This window comes from Pygocentrus nattereri, chromosome 23 (assembly GCF_015220715.1).
Source record: "Pygocentrus nattereri isolate fPygNat1 chromosome 23, fPygNat1.pri, whole genome shotgun sequence".
Lineage (NCBI taxonomy): Eukaryota > Metazoa > Chordata > Actinopteri > Characiformes > Serrasalmidae > Pygocentrus > Pygocentrus nattereri.
Genome location: NC_051233.1, coordinates 8,909,705 through 8,929,778, shown reverse-complemented (window position 1 = coordinate 8,929,778; position 20,074 = coordinate 8,909,705). Strand labels below are relative to the sequence as shown.

At 39.7% G+C, this 20,074-nt stretch overlaps 1 protein-coding gene across 3 annotated transcripts in view; it reads left to right on the top strand.

Annotated features, from left to right (window-relative positions):
- The window catches only part of mcc (MCC regulator of WNT signaling pathway), a 185,819-nt gene that overhangs the window by 145,678 nt on the left and 20,067 nt on the right, over nucleotides 1-20,074 (top strand). For all 3 annotated transcript variants that reach the window (XM_017702946.2, XM_017702949.2, XM_017702948.2), the window contains 3 exons: nucleotides 4,733-4,833; nucleotides 5,661-5,844; nucleotides 14,869-15,103. In XM_017702946.2, the coding sequence (XP_017558435.1) occupies nucleotides 4,733-4,833; nucleotides 5,661-5,844; nucleotides 14,869-15,103 (520 nt within the window). The remainder of the gene's footprint in view (nucleotides 1-4,732; nucleotides 4,834-5,660; nucleotides 5,845-14,868; nucleotides 15,104-20,074) is intronic.

The following is a 20,074-nucleotide window of genomic DNA, read 5'->3' as shown; positions in this document are numbered from 1 at the left end:
ATTTTTTTTCTCGCTAATTCCATCAATTAAAAATGTTGTTACCGTTGCAGATTTTAACCGTTTGTGGTCTACAATCATTTTCATCTTAAATTTGCCCTCAAAGTCAATTGCATATCACATGATACTGTAGCAGCTTCAGTGGCTGTAAACCTTTTGCACGCCGTTTCGCATGTGTCTCTGATGTGGACTGAATGAAGAATGAAGGCTTTCTGACATGATGGGTCAGTCCTTAATGATTTCCTGAGTGTTCGTTGGTCACTTTTAGACAAAATGTAGATGGACATGAATCCACCAGTTACACATGTTAAGAGGCAGATGTTATGGTATGGTATATGGTAAGTGGAGCTGAGAACCTGGACAGTGAGTGTAGAAATAAGGATCTGTACTTAATGTGGTGGCCTGTTGGTGTATATTGCATTTTAATAAAAAAATAAGCAAGGTCAACATTGAGGTTTTATCTGTGGAATTTCTCCCAATAAGAATAAATCTCAGGTTTTTATATCATATAATACTACATATTATACATTGTTCATCCGGTATACATGTAATAGAACTATCCCCAAAGTCATTGAGGAGCCAGATACAGTACAGTGCTGTTGTGGATCGTACCAAATCCTGATCCAGACTGAACCATCTGTGTTTGGCTTTTTGTTTTGCCGTAAGGCAGAAGGTCGCGGGCTTTGATTGAATTTTGTCCCGGGTGGCTGTGATGTCAGTTTGCTGGAGGGATTGGAAGGGAGGAGAGGAGAGTGATTTTCATTATGAAGGGTGGAGGTGCTGGGGGGTGGGTCCCGGCAAACCCTCATAAAGATAGAGACGGCGCCAAGCTCATAAAGCCTGCTGATTCATCATGGGTTCAGAAAACAGAACACATGCAAACACACACACACACACACACACACACACACTGGTTTGTTTTTATGCAATATCAGGACATGGGTTCATACATATCTTTGCTGTTTGCTGAACAAATCCTTCTATCTTTCATATGGTGAATTTAAAGGAGAAGGGAAAAAACATTCTAAAATTAATGTAAAGAGAATTTTCACCATTTTTGTTAGTAACGTTAACATGACATTTGCACAGTGTAAAGAGCAGCTGCCATTTTCAAGTAAAGTCAGAAATGAAAAACAACAAAAATGGAAAGACGTTTTGTTCTGACAACAGTGATACGTCCATATATGTTAAACAGGAAAGTACCTATATGTAATAATATGTCCCAATATTTAGTGTGTGTGGTGTGAAATTATCTAAAATATGTTAAATATATATTATTTAGGTACATAATATTTAAAGCTCTCAAAGTTAAAGTGTTAATAATACATTAATATGATGAGTAACGATAAGTAAATAAGTAGCAGCAGTTAATTTTATACGGTTATTGTCTTCTCCTATTTTGAAACCTTCAGACCATCCGTAGCGCAGACTGAAGCCCAGTCGCAGACTGTATGTTACTGTGATAGGATCTGCGATTGTAGCCCTCTCATTCAAATACTGCTTTTGAATGGCTTTTAAAGAAATACCTTCAGCAGTCTTCACTGGACAGAGCTAGCAAGAGACCTGTGGATAAATTAATGAATACCAAACTAACAAAAGCAACAGCACAGCAGAAATCTCCAGTTTCCCCTCCACTGCAACAAGAATTCAAAAGCTGTATGAAGGAGAGTGAGACGCTACAGTCACGGAGGAGTTGAACCATTGACTGCCTATATGACATAAATGATATGTGCACTCACTGGTTGGAACGTGCAGCCTCTGCTGCTCTCACTGGACCGTGGTGATGAAAACTGGGAACTGTGTTCACTCTGGTTGGAAATCATGTGAACACCAGGTAGAGGTTCATGTAAACTCTGTATTTACGTGAATAATAATGTTACCAAGTGTTTTAAAATAGTAGATACATTCTGGTAGTGTTTATTTTGTCCTCTATAACAAAAAGCGCTACTTTAAATGGCAGACAAACTTAGGAGTTGTACGGTTTGTGTGTGTGTATATGTATTTGTAAATATACCTACATGCCATAAGTCCCTTGTGTATTGTACAGATCATCATTGTCTGAACAAAACCTTGTACCTCCACAATTAAAGCTTTACTGGAGAGAAAAAAATGCAACTTTAGTGCAAGTTCATTTAAATTAAGTTAATGTAAATTAATGCACTTAAAGCAACTTAGAACACTTCTATTGCCTTATTCATCATGAATTTTTGACGCAATGTACTGCTGACATTTTTAAATCAACTTTAAAATTTAGACATGAAAAAAATGTAGGTTTTGTTCCTACAGCAAATGTATGTGTAATAATAATATGTCTCTTATGTATTTAATATGTGTGGATATCTACACAGTAAGCCTTACCTAATCTTAAGCTCAGTAATGAACAAGATTAACTGTGTAGCTTTGGTGCAAATGTTAAATCCAGTTAGGTGCTTGAAATGTACAAAAACATTCACACAGACAGACACACACAGGCACCAAGCTCAGATAAACAGCAGTTTCAGGTTTGTTAATGTGGTCAGCATTTCAGGGGTTTTCCCACTCAGAGGAAAGTGTGAGTGAAAAAGACAGAAAATAAAAGAGAGACACCGAGTGACAGAAGGAAAGAGAGGCACCGTTCATGGTGAACGGATTGCCTGTGTCAGTCTCGTGGCAACGGGAACCGTATAATCATTAGCTCATGTTTGACACAGACTTGGCCAGTTTGGACTTGACTCTGTGGCCTGAGCATACAAGCCTGAATAAAAATCACTGATTTTAAACCAGCTTTCAGCACCCACACCATCATCCTCCACTCTGGTACAAACAGCTCTAATCTGACCTCAGATCAGTGTTCCAGGAATGTCTAAAATGAGCCACACATGTATTTCATAAAATTTCCCATTAGCCAAAGGCTTCTGCACCGCACTGCTACAGCATAGTCAGAGTGCTTTTGTGTCTGTAATAAGGCTTGAGCTGGATATCGGATATGTTGGCCTGTAAATTGGCTGATAATAAGGTGCTGTGTGTTTATGGGTATCAGCAGAAACTCTGCTGATGAAGCACTAATGTTACTTTGAAGTTGCTTGTTTTATATTATACTGAACACGCCTTGCTCATTTCAGAACATTTTATTGGTCTCATGTATTTACACCACCGCTACCTACCTTTATTACAGCAATGCTGAACCGGTGAACTTAACCTCTTCAACTCCTTGAGATCACCAGTGGTTCCCAAACGCACTTCGTCATATTCTTCATAACTTTAATGTTTCATAAGCTACATTCAGAAGGTGGGTGTCGTATGAGGCTCTAATTCCTCTTTCCAGTCAAATAGACGGTGATGTCATTTTAAACCCTTATTATAAAAGAAGCTGAACTCAGTTTTTTTTTTTTTCTACTGAAAGTTGACCCATTTTTCCACAAATCTGGGCTATGAACTATAAGCAGATGGTAATAATTCATAGAGCGTCTAAGATTTTTAGCTTTCAGCAGTAAATTGAAAGTGTATAGCAATATTTGTAGATCATAAAACACATGTTCTATTAATTTGAGGGGAGCTTTAACAAAAATAAATAAATCAAATAAAAATGTACATTTATTCCATGCAGTTACTGAATAATTCGCCTTGATTTGGACATATAAATTCAGATGAACAAACCAAAATAAATGTATCTTATAAAATTATTGCGCTTATGTTACAGTCGTCCCTCCATTTCTTTAGTTTCTATACAATAAGTTCTAAACAGTGGACTGGCCACCCAAGAGCCCAGATCTCAACATCACTGAACATGTTTGGGATTACTTGGATCATGAGAGAGCAAAAAATGTAACCAACATCTAAGACTGAACTTTGGAGGTGTGGAAAAATACGTAATTAATTGTATAAAGTACATGATCTCTTGAGCTGATTATCAGCCCTGGATTTAGTCAATTCTTTGAAATCCTTATAGTGTTTTATATTGTTGGGTTATGAACCCAAAACAGTGCAGTAGTTCTGGTAAAATGATGTAGTGTCAGTGTTGTAAAATACAAATTTGCTCATTTTTACTTTGTTTCTTACCTATTATGTCTTTAAATGGTCAGACACAGTATGATGTACAGACACAGCTTGTTACCATAACATTACTATTTTATTACTTATTACTGATCTGAAAAGTGCAACCAATGTGAGTTAATCAACGATGGGTAGCCAAACCATGTACAATAGGACACCTGCAAGTGGGCTTCTTACAGGATAGGTTTAGAAATTATTAATACACATAAATATATCAGATTTGTATTTATTCAAATGTTATTGTTTTTCCAGGCACACAAATGCTTATTTACCAGCCTTTTAAATAGAATTTTCTTGGGTGCTGAAAACTTTTGCATAGTACTGTACTTTCAGTAAGGTGTCCAAACTTTTGACTGGGACTGTGCTGACCCGCTCAGCTCAGTGAATTAAATCCCTGTGTTTATTTTAACTCAGAAGCCGTCCGTGGCTAACCAAACAATAGCGTTCTGCAGTTCCAGAGTCTTTCCTGATTTCGGTGGGATTTCCTGTCCCGTCAGATTTGGGCTTGTTTTGACCTGCTGTGGGCCGCTATACACACATCAGCACCTCCTCAGCCGCTCAGTATGAAGGAAAGGAGCTGCCCTGGCCAGCACATTCCTTCTGTGTGTACCGTGTCCTTGCAAGTGTGTGTGTGTATGTGTGTGGAAATGTGTGTATATGACTATATGAGTGTATTAAGTTCTCCCTCTGTGTTGTGTTGCAGTGAGCAGTGTATTGAGGCCTATGAGTTACTGTTGGCTCTTGCGGAGAGTGAACAGGGCCTGGTGCTCGGCCAGTTTAGAGCTGCTGGAGTCAGCACTATGGGTGAGTACATACACATATACGGTCATATGCAAATGTCTGAACACTCCCAGTCTTATATCACTTTACATTAACATACATTAAAATTTAAGAATAAATTTTCACCCACCTGTAAAGTTGCCATTTAATAGATGAACTGTTGGAGTTTCATTGGACAGCTGTGATATACGGGCTAACGACAGATTTTATGTTTTAAACAGGACTGTAACGTGACTGTTTTGCTCCTGTTTGGGGACGGTCTTATTTTTCAGCTTCGGTAGAGCACGGTCAGCTCTAGTGTGACTTCTTTGATAGCTAGTCTATGCTGACTACGTCTGCTGATGTTAACTAGGATGAGAAACAGTGATGAGATTCTTTCCCCGTCAGATTAACATGTTGGCACATCATCCACTGAAGTCTACCGTAGAAGACAACAACTCCTCAACAGCATCCAGTGTTGCTCCTCAAGCCTCCAGCGCACAAACTTGATTTTCTTTGTCTGTTTTTAAATACTACAACATTTTTCATAGTATTCCTGCAGCAGTTTTGGGCTGCTGAGTTTCTTAGCGTCTTAACACCCGTGCTAAAAAGTGAGCCCCTCAGACATGACTCGATTCTCTGTTTGTCAACCCCAACTGACCCAGAAATCTGCAGACTAGAGCTAACTATCACAGACTCAGTCAGACTGAGAACCGGGACTAAAATAGGGGTAAAGCTTGTGTAGTGTAACCCCGGCTTAAATGTAATGTAATGTCTCAGTAGTTCTCCGATGGACAGCTGCACGGTAATGCAGGGACAGCCGTCCACAACTGCGTGTTAACAGCTTTGGCTGTGACTGTTATGTCTTGTAGGGGAGCAGGGTGCTGAGGAGAGCATCACTCAGGTCCTGAAGCGAGCTCATGACAGCAGGAAGACCGCAGAGAACGCAGCTAAAGACCTCCTAGGCAGACTGGATGGCAGCTGTGGGGCTGCGTTCTCTGTCACAGGCTGTAGCGTCCAGCCCTGGGAGAGCCTGTCCTCCAACAGCCACACCAGGTACACCCATGTGTGCACATCTATGGTTTTTTATTACCCAGTCATCTTATACTGCAAAGTAACTTTAGATGTTTTTGTTTGGCTTTAAAACTTTTGAAATACATCACAATGTTTAGAAATTGGGGAAAGATTGATGGTAGAAAAGCAGTTGAATGGTGTTTTTATTGTAACAACCCAGATTTCCAAGATTTTTTTTTTGAAAAAGTAGCTTGAAGTCGTATGTAAACATTGTTATAGTTTCAAAACGTACCATTCAGTCCTCAATATATATGGAAACTATCCTGGAAAAATGCAATTTTGAAATAGTTTTTTGTGTGATTTCATTATTACCAACGCATTTGTATACAGTCATATAGCAAAGTTTGTGCTTCCCTGCTTAAATTATACATTTTGTTGATTTTCTAAATGATAATGAGTTAACATAACAAATCCTCTACAAAGAACACACTTGTGCACATTTTAATGCACGGTTACGAATTATTTTTTAATTCAACATGTGTAAATATTGTGGCACATTTTTTTCCAATATGGTACACTCAGCAATAAATAGAATTTGTGCAGTAAAATATGCAGAAAAATGCAATAACAATAATAATGTTTCCTGTAGATGAGGTGTTATTTTTACTGTATGTCCAGTTCAGCCTATAGCAGGTTAGCTCCACCCATTCATATTGAAGTTATATGGAGTGTTTCAGCATTAGCGCTATTAGAATGAGGCACAGTACAGGACAGACAATTTGGTAGATAAAACCACACAACCATTCTAACTCTATCTTTGGGGCAACAATAACATACAGGAATAATGTAAGATGTGGTTCCTTTAATGAAGAGAAATAAACACATGACGATTGGGTTTATTTGTTCTCAGTTAGGGTAGCAACTCAACTAAACATGGTCACACCTTTCAAAAGTGCTACAGAATGTGTTTAAAACCTAAACATGGGTTTATCGTGTGCTTGGTGTGAAGATCTGATGGTGCATTTCCGTTTTTAAATCCATGCAAATAAGATTAACAGTCCAGTTGTTGAAATATTGTGCACTGCATTCTGTCGTGTGCCATGCCTACCATTGAGCTGCATGCTGAAATCAGGCAGTGGCTTGAAAGAAAGTAAAGAAACGTTCAGTTATTCAGCTGATAGGTTTTTTTTTATTGTTAAACCAGTATTAGTCCTGTATTCACAGAACAGCTGCAGCAATGTAATGAAACTGCACTGTCAGGCTTTACAGTTTATTTATCTATGTGTTCAAATGCGCGTCTGCGTGTGTTCTTTGTTTCCGAGACAAGATGTCATTCATATGCACATAATGCTAATCAGAGTGGCAGATAATTGGTAATTAATAACATTGAGCACACGGCCCTGGAGCAACTCTCATCCTCAGGAAAACGGCTGAATTCAGAGCGTCATGTTCACATTAGTAGAGTCCCCAGACACTGTAGGGCTAGGCAAGATCTAAATCACAGTATGTTGTTAGATTGTGACAGTTATGGACTTCATTGCCATCCACCCTTTTTGGAGAATCTCCAGCTTTCTAAACATGTTTGAGTTAATCAGTTAGTTAATTAGTTCAGCAGTTTGTTTTTTAGTCAGCGAGTTAGTCAGTCATTTAATTGGTTAGTCAGTCAGTCGTCTGTTACTTGATCGTTTACTCAGTTTGTGAGTTAATTAATTAGTCAGTCGGTTAGTCATTTAGTAAGTCAGTCAGTCATTTAGTCAATCAGTCAGTTGTTTAGTGAGTTATAAGCCAGACCCATTAGCTGCTTCACAATTTAAAATATGAGATGTTTTTGTAGCAAAGGTGCTTCAGAAATCATGTCGAAATATGTTTTCATAAAACGACTCATCTGAATCATCTGAACACGTAAAACTGTTTGGACATTAATTGAGAGTTTATTGCGTTTTTGAAAACTAACATAAGAGACACCAGGAAGCCTAATAGCTTATTAACCTTGTAATGATATATTGTTTTAACCCTGTTTAATTAACAGTAAAGCTTATATAATATATTACAGTATTAAGTGTAAATGCTGTTTAATGTTGTTTGGGAAGCTGTTGGAAATAAAAGTGCCCAATGTAGTTGTTCAGTTGTTTTTCCCAACATGACAGATTGTCATTGCTTCTAACCTAACACTTTTGTCCAGCCCTAATTAAGGATCTCAGTCCACTCATTACCTCTACCAACAGTCCACTCATTACCTGTAGCAACACATTCACATTGACTTCAGTTCTGGTCCTTGCTGGTTCTACAGTGTTGGTTTCCTCTGTATAACGAGACAGGCCCTTTACTCCCTACACAGCACCTGAAACTCCTGCAGCTCTTTGAGCTCACAGCGCTATTAACCGGATGAATGCTGATATGATTTAGCTTTGTGAATGGTAGCATTGGCATGCTAATTAGCAGCTCAAAGGTAATTTAGCGTTGCTAATGCAATGCTAATGAAGTCGGCTGAATGGAAATGAGTTGTGTTGAATATATCAGTGCCATGGCTTAGATAGACTGGCAGCCCACAGAGCTAGCAGTTTGGTCAGCAGAAACAGTGCTGGTCAGTGGTCACTGATGGTGAAATTGGACAAGACAAACTAGGCTGCTCTTACTACAGACAGGTTGTTGGTTAAAGCTCATATTGGGAACACAGTGCAGCACTTAGCTCAGAAATATCTCCTATTATTGTGTCTGTAGAGGCGAGGGAAATGGCAACATGGTCTATTTCAGAGTCTCAGTTGTATCTGAGCTCATTTATCCAGTCCTGAGTGAATAGCAGAGGATCTCATCTCTAAATCTCCTGCATTTTATACCAGGACCTGAGCAATGGTACAATAAATTCTTGTATTTGACAAAAAAATGGTCAAAAATGATTTTCAGTTCTCAGTTAAATATCAAAAAGAGCAGAAACTTAAATTCCTAAGGGGTGTGTGTGTGTGTGTGTGTGTGTGTGTGTGTGTGTGTGTGTGTGTGTGTGTGTATGCTGATGAGTCAAAACATGAATACCTAATATACCTAAAATACCTAGTGTGCCATGACCCTCCAAGGCCTGGACTTTACAAGTTCTCTGAAGGTACCAATATGTTATCTGGCACCAATATGTTAGCAGCAGATCCTTTTAGTCCTGAAAGTTGTGAAGTGGAGCTGCTGCTGATCTGAAATTTTGTTCCAGCACATCCTGTAGATGCTTGATCGGATTGAGATCTGGCAAACTTGAAGGTCAGGGCAACACCTTGGATTCTTCATCATGTTCCTCAAACCAGTCCTGAAATTTGTGTGACGTGTAGCAGGGCTGAAAAAGGCCACTGCCATTCAAGGAATGCCATTGCCTTGCCATTAAGGAATATAGCTCGTCTGAAGCGATGTTTATCGATGTGTAACGTGTCAACTTGATGTCCACATGAGCACCTGTGCATCCAAGTGCCATCCCTTCCCCAGGTAAACGGCGCACACATAGCCGGCCATCAGCAAGATATAAGAAAAAGGGAAAAACACTCATCGGACCAGGCAACCTTCTTCTGTTGCTCTGAGGTCCTGCTGCGATGCTTTGTGGGCCATTGTGGGCACTGTTTCTGTTGGGCAGGGTTTAGTGAGGGTGCTCTGGTCTACAACTGGTCTACAGCTGTGCAGCTCCATACAAAGCAGGGTGAGATGCACCGGCTGTTGGGACTCATTCCTCCACTAACCATCATTAGAAAGTTCTGTGATTTAGCTTTTCTGTCAGTTCAGACCAGATGCAATTGTCTCTCGTGCATTGATGAGCCTTGGGAGGCCCAATACCATTCACCGCTGCATGGTTTATCGATCATTAGACCCCAATTGATAGATACTCACTACTGCTGACCAGGAGCTCCCCAAAATCTTTGGTCCGACCTAGTTGTCTGGTCTCAGGTTTTCACACCTGCCAGGTTTCTCTCCCACGTCCAGGACATCCAACTACGAGAACCACTCGCCATCTTTTTATATCCCAGACCTTCACATGTTGTTTTTACAAGATGATCAGTGACATTCACTTCGTGTGTGAGAGGTAAAATGTTTTGGTGTATCTGTGTGAATATATACACCACTCACTCACCCAGGCTTCATACTTTTACACCTGCTGCTTGATGGATGGGCACCTCTGATGGACAGGACCGTGTAAAACAGCCATGTTATTTTTTTTCTTTCTTTACTGTTAACAGGTGTTCTGTGGGTGAAATGGACCATATTCTGTGCTCAGCAGAGTAACTTATCTAAGGCGACTGGCTCCAGTAAGACTGGTGTTGAGTTTAAATCGTTACTGAAGGGGTCAACAATTAACTGGAATATTCAAAGTAAAGAATATGTGGCTTAAATATGTTAGGAGCTTCAAATGTTTATAGACCTGCTATGAAATGTTGCTAAGAATTCAGCAGCCAAAGGCAAATCCCTAAAATCTCCATCTTAGCAGGGCACAGCAAGTTATAGTATCTGTGCATTAAACATTGCTGTGAAGACTTGATTTTGTGACTGTATCTGGCCTTTTAACATGAACAGGATTGAAAAGTCAAGCATGTATACTAGCATCTGTAGCTTTCCTCCACCACACAAAGCCACATGTCATACTGCACCCCCTGCTCTGTAATGAGACAGCCTATGAGCGGTGGTCTATTACACACCCAGATAAAAGATGCATGTTCTCCCTGATGATGCATAACTTCACTTAAGTCCAGTTTCCTTTATTCACCAAGAACATTATGAATATTTCAGCGTTCCACTCTACAGACAAATATATGTCAGAAATTATGAATTATTTAGCGCTTCATTCACTGTTTAAAGATCAAATGAACACACAAAGAATTTCCTCTTTGCCAGCACTAAACTAAGTCACACTGCAGTCAAACTGAGCTGCTATCAATTTAGTGAATGCAGGGTTAGTTTACTTACTGCTCTGGTGTCCAGACCGAGCATCCTGCATCAGCCAGATCAGTTTTCAGACTCAGGATAGGACGATCCTATAACAGTCCATTGATTTTTGCCTCTTTTCCTCCTACCCGTACCACTCTATAGTGCCAACATTGCTCGGCGCCTCATTGACTCTCTATTAACCTCCATTTGTTTTGATGAGCTTTAATTTATACAACAGGCTACATGATTAACATTTTTACATGATTACATTTGTTAATATAAAAAGGTAGCAGGGATTTTGCACAGAGTAAAGAATCAGATTCATCAGAAATGTGCAGTTTTCCTCTGAACCCCAAAGTAGTCAGTCAGACTGATGACATACATCGATCAGCCACTTCATTAAGTGCACTTCCCTGTATTTACACTCATTGTCCATCTGAATCAGCTCCACTCACCATATAGGTGCACTTTGTAGTTCTGCAGTTACAGACTGTAGTCCATCTGTTTCTCTGATACTTTGTTTCACCCTGTTCTTCAATCATCACGACCCCCATAGGACCACCACAGAGCAGGTGTTGTGTGGTGGTGATGTGTTAGTGTGTGTTGTGCTGGTACATGTGGATCAGACACAGTGGTGCTGCTGGAGTTTTAAACACTGTGTCCACTCACTGTCCACTCTGTTAGACACTACTACCTTGTTGGATCACCTTGTAGATGTAAAGTCAGAGACAGTAGCTCATCTGTCACTGCACAGCTTGTGTTGATCATCCTCTAGTCCTTCATCAGTGGCCACAGGACATTTTAGGTTGGTGGACGATTCTCAGTCCAGCTGTGACCCTGAGGTGTTTAAAAATCGGATCCACTCATTAACACAGTTTCCAAAGTTAAAAAAAAAAACCTGGCCTGGTTTTAACTCGTCTTTACAGAAAAAAAAGTCATTTTCAAGGTGTTGATTTTTTATGCTAATGACTACTGCTCTTATTGGCTGTCTCAGGAAAAGGGGCATGGTAAGTGCTTACCAGATGCAAGAGCCAGATGCAATTCCTTAATCATGAGCATGTGACAACTAAGCATATCATTGCACAGCAGTGTTTCAAGCAAAAACCTTGTAGTTTATTTAATAAGTTGTTTTTTTTTTAACACCAGTAGGATGATGCTAATTTTCATTAACATCCAAATGGAAAGTTCAGTGTTATGACTGCATCAAGCTAACATGACGTTTCCTTTTTATAGCAGCTCTCTAGCTTAAAGACAGATGTTTGAAGCTCCTAGTAGACATTTAGGCAACAGATTCCTTTGGATCTTACTCCATCGCTAAACATTTCATTGCAAAGCCTCACTCTGAATATTGGAGACTGTAAACTTAGCTAAATGGCCATCTTAATCTAGTGAAGACAGAATATGGAGCAGTTCACCACAGACAGCTTGCTTATAGGAGAACAAAAAGACTGAATCAGTGTCGAACACAAAAATGTAGCTTCAGTGATGAGACATTTTGTCGCTGTTTTACACTGAGTACGTTTACCTGCGCTCAATAATCCGATCAGTTTAATAATCCGATCTCTGCAGTTATCTGATTATTCAAATGGTCATGTGAGCATCATGCTCCATTTTCTTAGATCGGAGTAAGTTCTAGAAATCCGATTAAGAAATCTGATAAAGAGAGCTGGAGTTTAGCTCAATAGTCGGGTTGCTCAGTGCATGTGAAGTCTTGCTCTGATTTATTTCAGATTTCTCAGTCTGCGCATGTGTGAAAACAGACCACAGTACCGGAAATAAACAAGCAGCGTTGCTGTGAGATGGCAGCAAAACACTTTTGGTGTGACTACACACTTGACGATATTTAAATATGTATTTTATAATCCATTAATTATATTTCAAGGTTTTAAATATTCTTTATTATATATTAGATGATGTATGTTTGTATTTTCAGGTAAAGTGGTGAATTTTTTTTTTTTTTTTTTTTTTTTAAAGCTGTGGCATGAAGAGTTTTACATTACATTTACGTCACATCGTCTTCTGTGAGTTTATTTGCTGGTTGCAAAGCAGAAATCTGATTAGTGCCTGACTCATGTAGATCTGAAGTTTTTCCATAATCTGATTACTCAAGTGTAATGTGAACGCAGTGATCGGATTACTGACACATTTTCTGCTGTTGTCAGATTATTAAGTGCGTGTAAACCCACTCGCTGTCTTGATCTGACCTTAGTGTCCGAAATGGCAGTGCGACGGCCAAAGTAGGAAAGGTGGGTGAGTGGCTGTGGTTATTTGTTTGGGGAAACTGTTGCATTATATTTTCTGCTGAAGGGAAATATTCCAAAATGTCAGACTCTCCATCCACATTTCACATTTTTTCCGAAGGTTAATGCAACTACAACGAATGCATAAATGAATGTTACATTTGATTTTCCAGCCTCTCTTTATCCCGTAGAATGAAACAGGATGTTATTGTACTTTTAAGACGGATAAATGTAAACTACCTCTTGTCCAAATGTATTGGGCCTTATTTAAAAAGCGGTCTGCAACACTCTTTATAGCTTCAGCTTGAATGGGTGGCTCTGAAAGGCTTTAGGGGGTGATTAGGGGGTGTTTGTAAATTTGCTGATCTTGACATCACAAAAACAAAGAATTTAAAACAAGCCAGTTTTACAGCTTAGTTTCCTTGCAGATTTTATGCAGTGGGGAGTGAACAGTGCATCATCATACTGTGTTTTGATATAATGTCAAACTTTTTTTTGATTTAGGCCCTTTAAGACAGAAATAAAGAGGAAAACAGTGCTGTGTAGTTGAATGCTGTCCTATATTCTACTCTGACCATCTAATTTTCACTGTAACTACAAAATACTGCTGTTCTGCTGTTCTGTCTCGAGTGACTGACCTGAGGGAACCTCAGTCATGTGACAGGAGTAGTTTATTTGAGGAGGAAGGTAATGGGAATTGTCACTGTAATTAGAGAGATCGTTAGGAGGGAGGAGGAGAGAGTTATTTAGGGCAATTTTTCATGCTTCAGTTCTCCACATGGTGCTGTGTGGGGACTGTGATGTGTGGTGTGTGTGTGTGTGTGTGTGTATGTGAATTGTGTGAGATGCATCTGTAAGTGAACAGGTATATGAACAGGTTTATGTGCTCTACATACTAGTGAGAGTGTTAAGGTGTGTGTGCAATCAATAGCAGAAGTCTTGAAATAGAAATAAAAAATATTATTGTACTTTCATGAAACTTATATTTCAGATGAGCTTAACTGCTGAATTTGAGTTTTTATGTCTGTGTAATGAGGGTTATGCTAGGGTTCATACCTTTTGCACCTCAAGGCCCACCAATCTATCACTATAAAGCAACAACACACACAGCCGTGTTTGAGTGCCTACCCCACAATATTTGACATGTATTATCATTAAATATCAACAGATTAGACTAACACAGGAGTCACTAACAGATTTTTATGACACAAGTACCATCACTGACCCATTACACACCACTGCCTTCTCCTCAGTACTGGCCCAAGGACCACCAAAGGATGCTTTGCGTACCACTTGTGATCCATGGCCCAGTGGTTGAGAAACCCTGTTTTATACAGTTAAAATGTTGGAAGAAATGAGTAACAGGTGTCTGTAATTGTAAGAGCTCCATGTTCCCTTTATTGTGCACACATAAAAGAGCTGTTTATGTAGCTACTGGAGTTTGCATTGTAAGCCTGGTTTTGAGGTATAGAAAGCATTCAGCTGAAAAGAAAACTACAGAAGTCACTACTTATATAAATGCCAGTTAGAGCCATTGCCGATTGTTTGGCCTGTCTTTTTTATGCTACGCTTTATATGTTGGTGGTGGATGAATGGCAGCATTCTTGTCAATAGAGTAGTGCTCCGCAAGCCACAGTGGTAAGCACGATTATTACGAGTACAGTTTTCCCAACTTTGACTTCCCAACTTATCCCAACTTCTCAACGTCGACCGTAGCACAGTGAAATAAACTGGATGTTTATATCATTGCATAAAAAACAAATCTAATTTGAAAGGAATAAAACTCATGAAACTGAGGTATTTTTGTGGTACAGTTTTTCATTATGTTAATTTATTTGTTTTGTTTGTTTGTTTTTTTTTTTAATGAGAATGTTTCTTTGAAGCTTTTTCAAATTTTTTGCAAAATTACTGACCTCTTCCCCGTCCTCCACCACAGCACAACCAGCTCCACGGCTAGCAGCTGCGACACGGACTTCTCCAAAGAGGACGAGCAGCGTCTGAAGGACTACGTCCAGCAGCTGAAGAATGAACGGGCGGCAGTAAAGCTGACCATGCTGGAGCTGGAGAGTGTACACATCGACCCACTGAGCTACGATGTGAAGCCCCGCGGAGATTCGCAGAGGCTGGACCTGGAGAATGCTGTTCTAATGCAGGAGCTAATGGCCATGAAGGTACAGCAGACGTGCACAGTGGTGCTGGGCAAAAACTATATCACTATATGTTTATCTGTATCATTCAATATCAGCAGTTATAGATAATAATTATATCCACTTCTCAGTTTTATGTTTGAATAGTGTTTTGCTCAGAGGAAAACAAAAGGTATCTGTTTTTTCTGCAGAAATCTTTTTTGATGCGATTTTTCTTCTTGTTCCGACCTATTTTGCTCAGACTCCCAGCTTTTCGTAGCCTCCAGGAATTGGTGATCTTTTTGGCTTTAAGAATTAGAACTGGGCGATATGGCCAAAAATGTTATCACAATAAACAAAATTCATATTGTTTGTTATTGATAAATATTGCGATAAATGTCAGATCATTATTTCTTTCAAGTTTGAAGGCAGATTTTTGCTCCTGGGTGGTTAATTGCTGTTTTGTACTATCATTTATGGTCAGAACATGACAAACACTCACCAAACAGTGGAACATTTCACAAATCTGTCATAGGACGGTGGGAGAAAGTTTCCGGTGAGCTGTTTTTACCAACTGGAAAAAAGGCACGGCCACAGTTTTTGTAGTAGTCATATTTTTTAAAGAAAAGATTACTTTTATCTGTTTGGTGACGAGTGCTCGGCTATCCCCTTACAAATGCTAAACACGTGGCCAACAACCGTGCTAAACTGTTAGTACGAACACCAGACACCGGCTAGCAGAGGACTGGATTTCTCTGTAGTAGTTTAAGGGGTGAACCACAGTATATCAATGCCAGATAAACAGAGGTAACATAACATTTTAGGTATGTTTAAACTGAAAGCGGTGCTTTTGTGTCTGGTTTGATCTACAGTAACATCAATTCACTGTGTTGTGCGAGTGACACAGTGCTGCTTCAAGTTAGCCAGCAGCTAAAAACAGCTAGCCTGGAAAGATAGCGCTCTCCCACTTTCCAGTACCTCACAGCTTCCTCAGTTTACTTTCGTGTAAATCAAGGCTGCAACTCGCATGAACTTCTTTCTTTTACTTTCATTGCTTGGGAATGCACTAATACTAAAATATGACTGTCCCAGCGCTGTAACAGCGAGTTAGTTGTGAGGAGCATTTAATGCTTCTAAAGCTTGTTAGGATGTACAGAAAGAGGTGAGTTCACTGTAGGACAGTACAGTTACAACACTTTTCTCGTCACTCACAATTGGTCACAGGAGAACAGATCTTTGGTCGCTCCACTCAAACAGGCACTATATAGCTCCATATTTCAGACATTGCAAAAGTATATTTCTAATACTCATTTCACTCCTCGCCCCTCCCTCTCTAATCATATCGGAAGTACGCCCCCTCCTGGTGACTGCTGAGTAGTAACGCCACCAGGATTGTGAGAATGGTGTACTGAAAAACGCATTGAAAATGCATCGGACATTTCTTATCACTCTATCGAGGAAAGTTATATCGCGATAATTATTGTTATACAAGTTATTGTTTTATCACCCAGCCCTATAAAGAATACCACAAATGAGAATCATTGATATAGAACAAATGAGACTTTCATTACAGTCTATGTTTCCATTTGTAATCATTTTGGAAAGGTTTTTGAATAACAGCTCACATATAATGGAAAACACATTTTTATTTCTCTAGAAAAGGTGGTATTAAATATAATAGAACACAGATGTGTATGTTTATGTTTAAAGCCTATAATTCATGAAAAAAGAACATTTTAAAAAATGGTTATTAATTCACCTTGGAGTGAAACCTTTCACTTGTATATCCATCCATCCATCCATCCGTCCATCTATTTTTTTATATTAAGAATTATTCCATCCACAAAACCCCCCACCCAATTTTGTTGCAGCTAATTCCAACCTGCTTCCAAGCTGGAAGGGTGAGGGCTAATACAAGCATGTCTTTTTGACCTAGGCCTAACAGTCATTTTAGGCCAGCTAAAAGTCCTTTGGCTAGCTTCTCATTGAGTGCTAGAGGAGTGAGAGGACTATCCTCCTCACCAAGAGAGAGTGTGGCCAATCATGCCCTGTTGCAAATTAGCTAGTAATCTAAGTAGAACAGTATCAAACCGATCTTGAACTCTCACCTACGGATGGTTGTGGCATCACCAGAAATCGACCTCACAGTAAGTTCAGCACAAAAATGTATTAACTTAGTAAATTAAACCAGGACAGAGCCTCTCTGAAGCAGCTTACTATTAGCACCGAGCCTTTGTAGCCTGATACAAAGCATCCCGGATCTCACCATCCTTCACCAGTCCATGGATTCAGTCTACCACTGCCCCGGTAGTGACCCTTGTTGTGTCAAGAGGAACATTAGTGTCAATCTGAAGAGCTTTAGCGATTATGGTCTTCAGTTTTTGAAGGTCTAGTGAACTGTCACTGTAGCTCATGAGAACTCATGGAAATATAGCTCCCGGCTGAGGTTAGATCAGAGTCTGTGGAGCAAGAGAAAAAGGCTTATAAAGTTTATTATGGCTTTTATGAGACTAGAACGTTTATGTTCTGTCTGTCCAGAGGTTCGTGTGTTTCTTTACCAGGCCTGTTGTAAAGTGTTTTCCTGGGCTAACACACCCACTTCAGCTCAGGTAGGGCTTACTAATTAGATGATTTGGTTGATCAGGTTTGTTCAAACAGTTAAAACACCAAAATATCCAGGACAGGGCTCTTGAATCAGTACCCAAATGCTTTTGGTACATGTCATGGTTGTGAGATGTGGAAGAGCTTCCTCTTTGATTGACGTTTTTCCTATTTTTGAGCCACTTCACACTGAGTAGAAAATACAGAGTCTCAGTCCTGTAGGAGCTGTCCTCCATATCCCTGTTAATGAATTTGCAATGTGTTTTCCTCAGCAGCTGCCGTTCACTGGCTTTGAAGTCACTTCAGTTATTTGGAATTTCTCATGCATTCTTGTCCAACGTGTCATGGCGCATACGACCCTAAGTTATTATGCGAACACTAGACATCATGGTACACAGTCTGACCAGCCAACTCAGTGGTATATTGATTGACCCAGAAGTAGCGCATCATGAAATGAATTATATTTATTTTTACCAGTCCTGATGGCACAGTCTGATTGGGTGAGAAGTGTTCTAGCCATACAGCATATTTTTTCACAATTGTGTCATTCCCTGAGCTCCAGTTGCTGAGCAGCAACTGCTTTGTATCTAATTGTTAGTACATTTCTACTTATTACCACATACAAAAACAGAAAATGAACACATTCGATCATTTCTATAAGATAACGTTTAATTTATCTGAGAAAGATTCTGACCACAAGCTTACATCAAATTCCTAATCTGTCCTTGGAAATAAGCTTTTCAGTCATCAGCAATGACAGCAGAATGACTGAAAAAACTGAAATTAGTTATAAATAGAATACAAGAAGATGCTTTACGGAATGGTTGCAAGAAAATGATATTCAAGTTAATCTGGCAAGTGTGGAAGTATTGAAGAAGCTGAGCCGAACCTGATATTGTAAGTTTAACGGCTCTAACTGGGAGAGTGCAATGAAGTTGGTTTCATTTTACGCTTTCTGTTTTGGATTTCTCATGAAATAAATGGCCACAAATGCTTAAATCTGGCTTTTCTCATTTCTGAGAAGACAGAGGACAAACCATAACCAAATATATTTCAAATATCTCGGTTATTAAGCGCACTGAACATAAGGTTTTGGAAACATAGATGCTTTAGTCATTAAGGGACTGTCTAAAATACGCATAACATGGTCGTCTTTCTAAATTTAGTTTCTTATGTATTTTTGTAAAAGAATGCAAAACAAAAATTATGTATTTTATCGTATTTTATCATATTTTATCTTGCCCGCCATTTTTACATTATTTTTACCCAGTTTTTTTCACAAATTTTTAATGTCTTTTTTTATGTCACAACAAGTGGAAAAAGTCAAGACAGTAGAGGCAAACTTGTCGACATAGAAGGTAAAAAAATGTGAATACTATGTAATTATTTTAATTGAATTTATTTTAATTATATAATTATGCCATCCCATTTTAATAGCCTAGCCAACCTCCAGTAATACCTCTAGACATCTAAGCGTTAAAGCACTGTGTCCTTCACAGCTAACCTGCTTTTACTTTTACCAAATCTGAGCATGATGTACAGCTGCTCAGTCTGTGAGATAAAACAGCTTTTCACTGATACGTTCCTCACATCCACAGCAGAGTACCAAAAGTACAGGAGCACTGCAGGAGATGTATGTAGCCTCAAGCTGAGCACTTAAACGAGAAGCGCCACAAATTCCATGTGATGCTATTACTGTAATGGCCACCTGGACTTGAGCAGGGTGCGCGTTTTGGCCTAGCAGAGCTGTGAAGGAAATTCGTAACTGAAACTCGGCCCTCAGGGAAATGGAGACTGAAATGAAGGCTCGGGCGTGTTCAGGGAGAAAGACAGGAGGAGGGAGACTCCACAGGTAAACGAGAGCCCTTTGACGTTTTTCCAGTGTTCATCTCAGCTATGGCATTCCGGTGCTTTCCTCAGTGGCCCGCAGCCTGGATACGCTTTTAGATCAGAGAAAGTGGGAGACTCCCTCATCGCCCTTTGAAGCCATTCTTTCATCTGAACTTCACCTGTGTGTGCAGGTGACCTTCAGGATGACATTTTCAGAACTAGCACAGCGTCCTGACAGGAGATGTGATATTAGCGCAGGTAGAACAGACCAAAGGCCTGAATCTGACAGCCCCTCAGGATCCCTGAGCACTCTGAATAGAAATTACACTTAGGATTATGCTGGAGTCAGCACGACTGTGCAGTTGAGCCTTGTTATATCCAGAATGGTGTTTAAGCAGAGGTGTATGGTAGAGATGGGAGAACATTGATAGAGCGCAATTTCGCAGTATTTTGGGTTAAAAATAGTATCGCGGGCTCCTGAGTGGTGCAGCCATAAGGCATCAGCCCTGTCATTGAGTTTGATTGCAGGAACGGCCTGTGGCTGAGAGTCCTTAAGAGCATGATGGTCTTCGCTCTCTCTGGGTG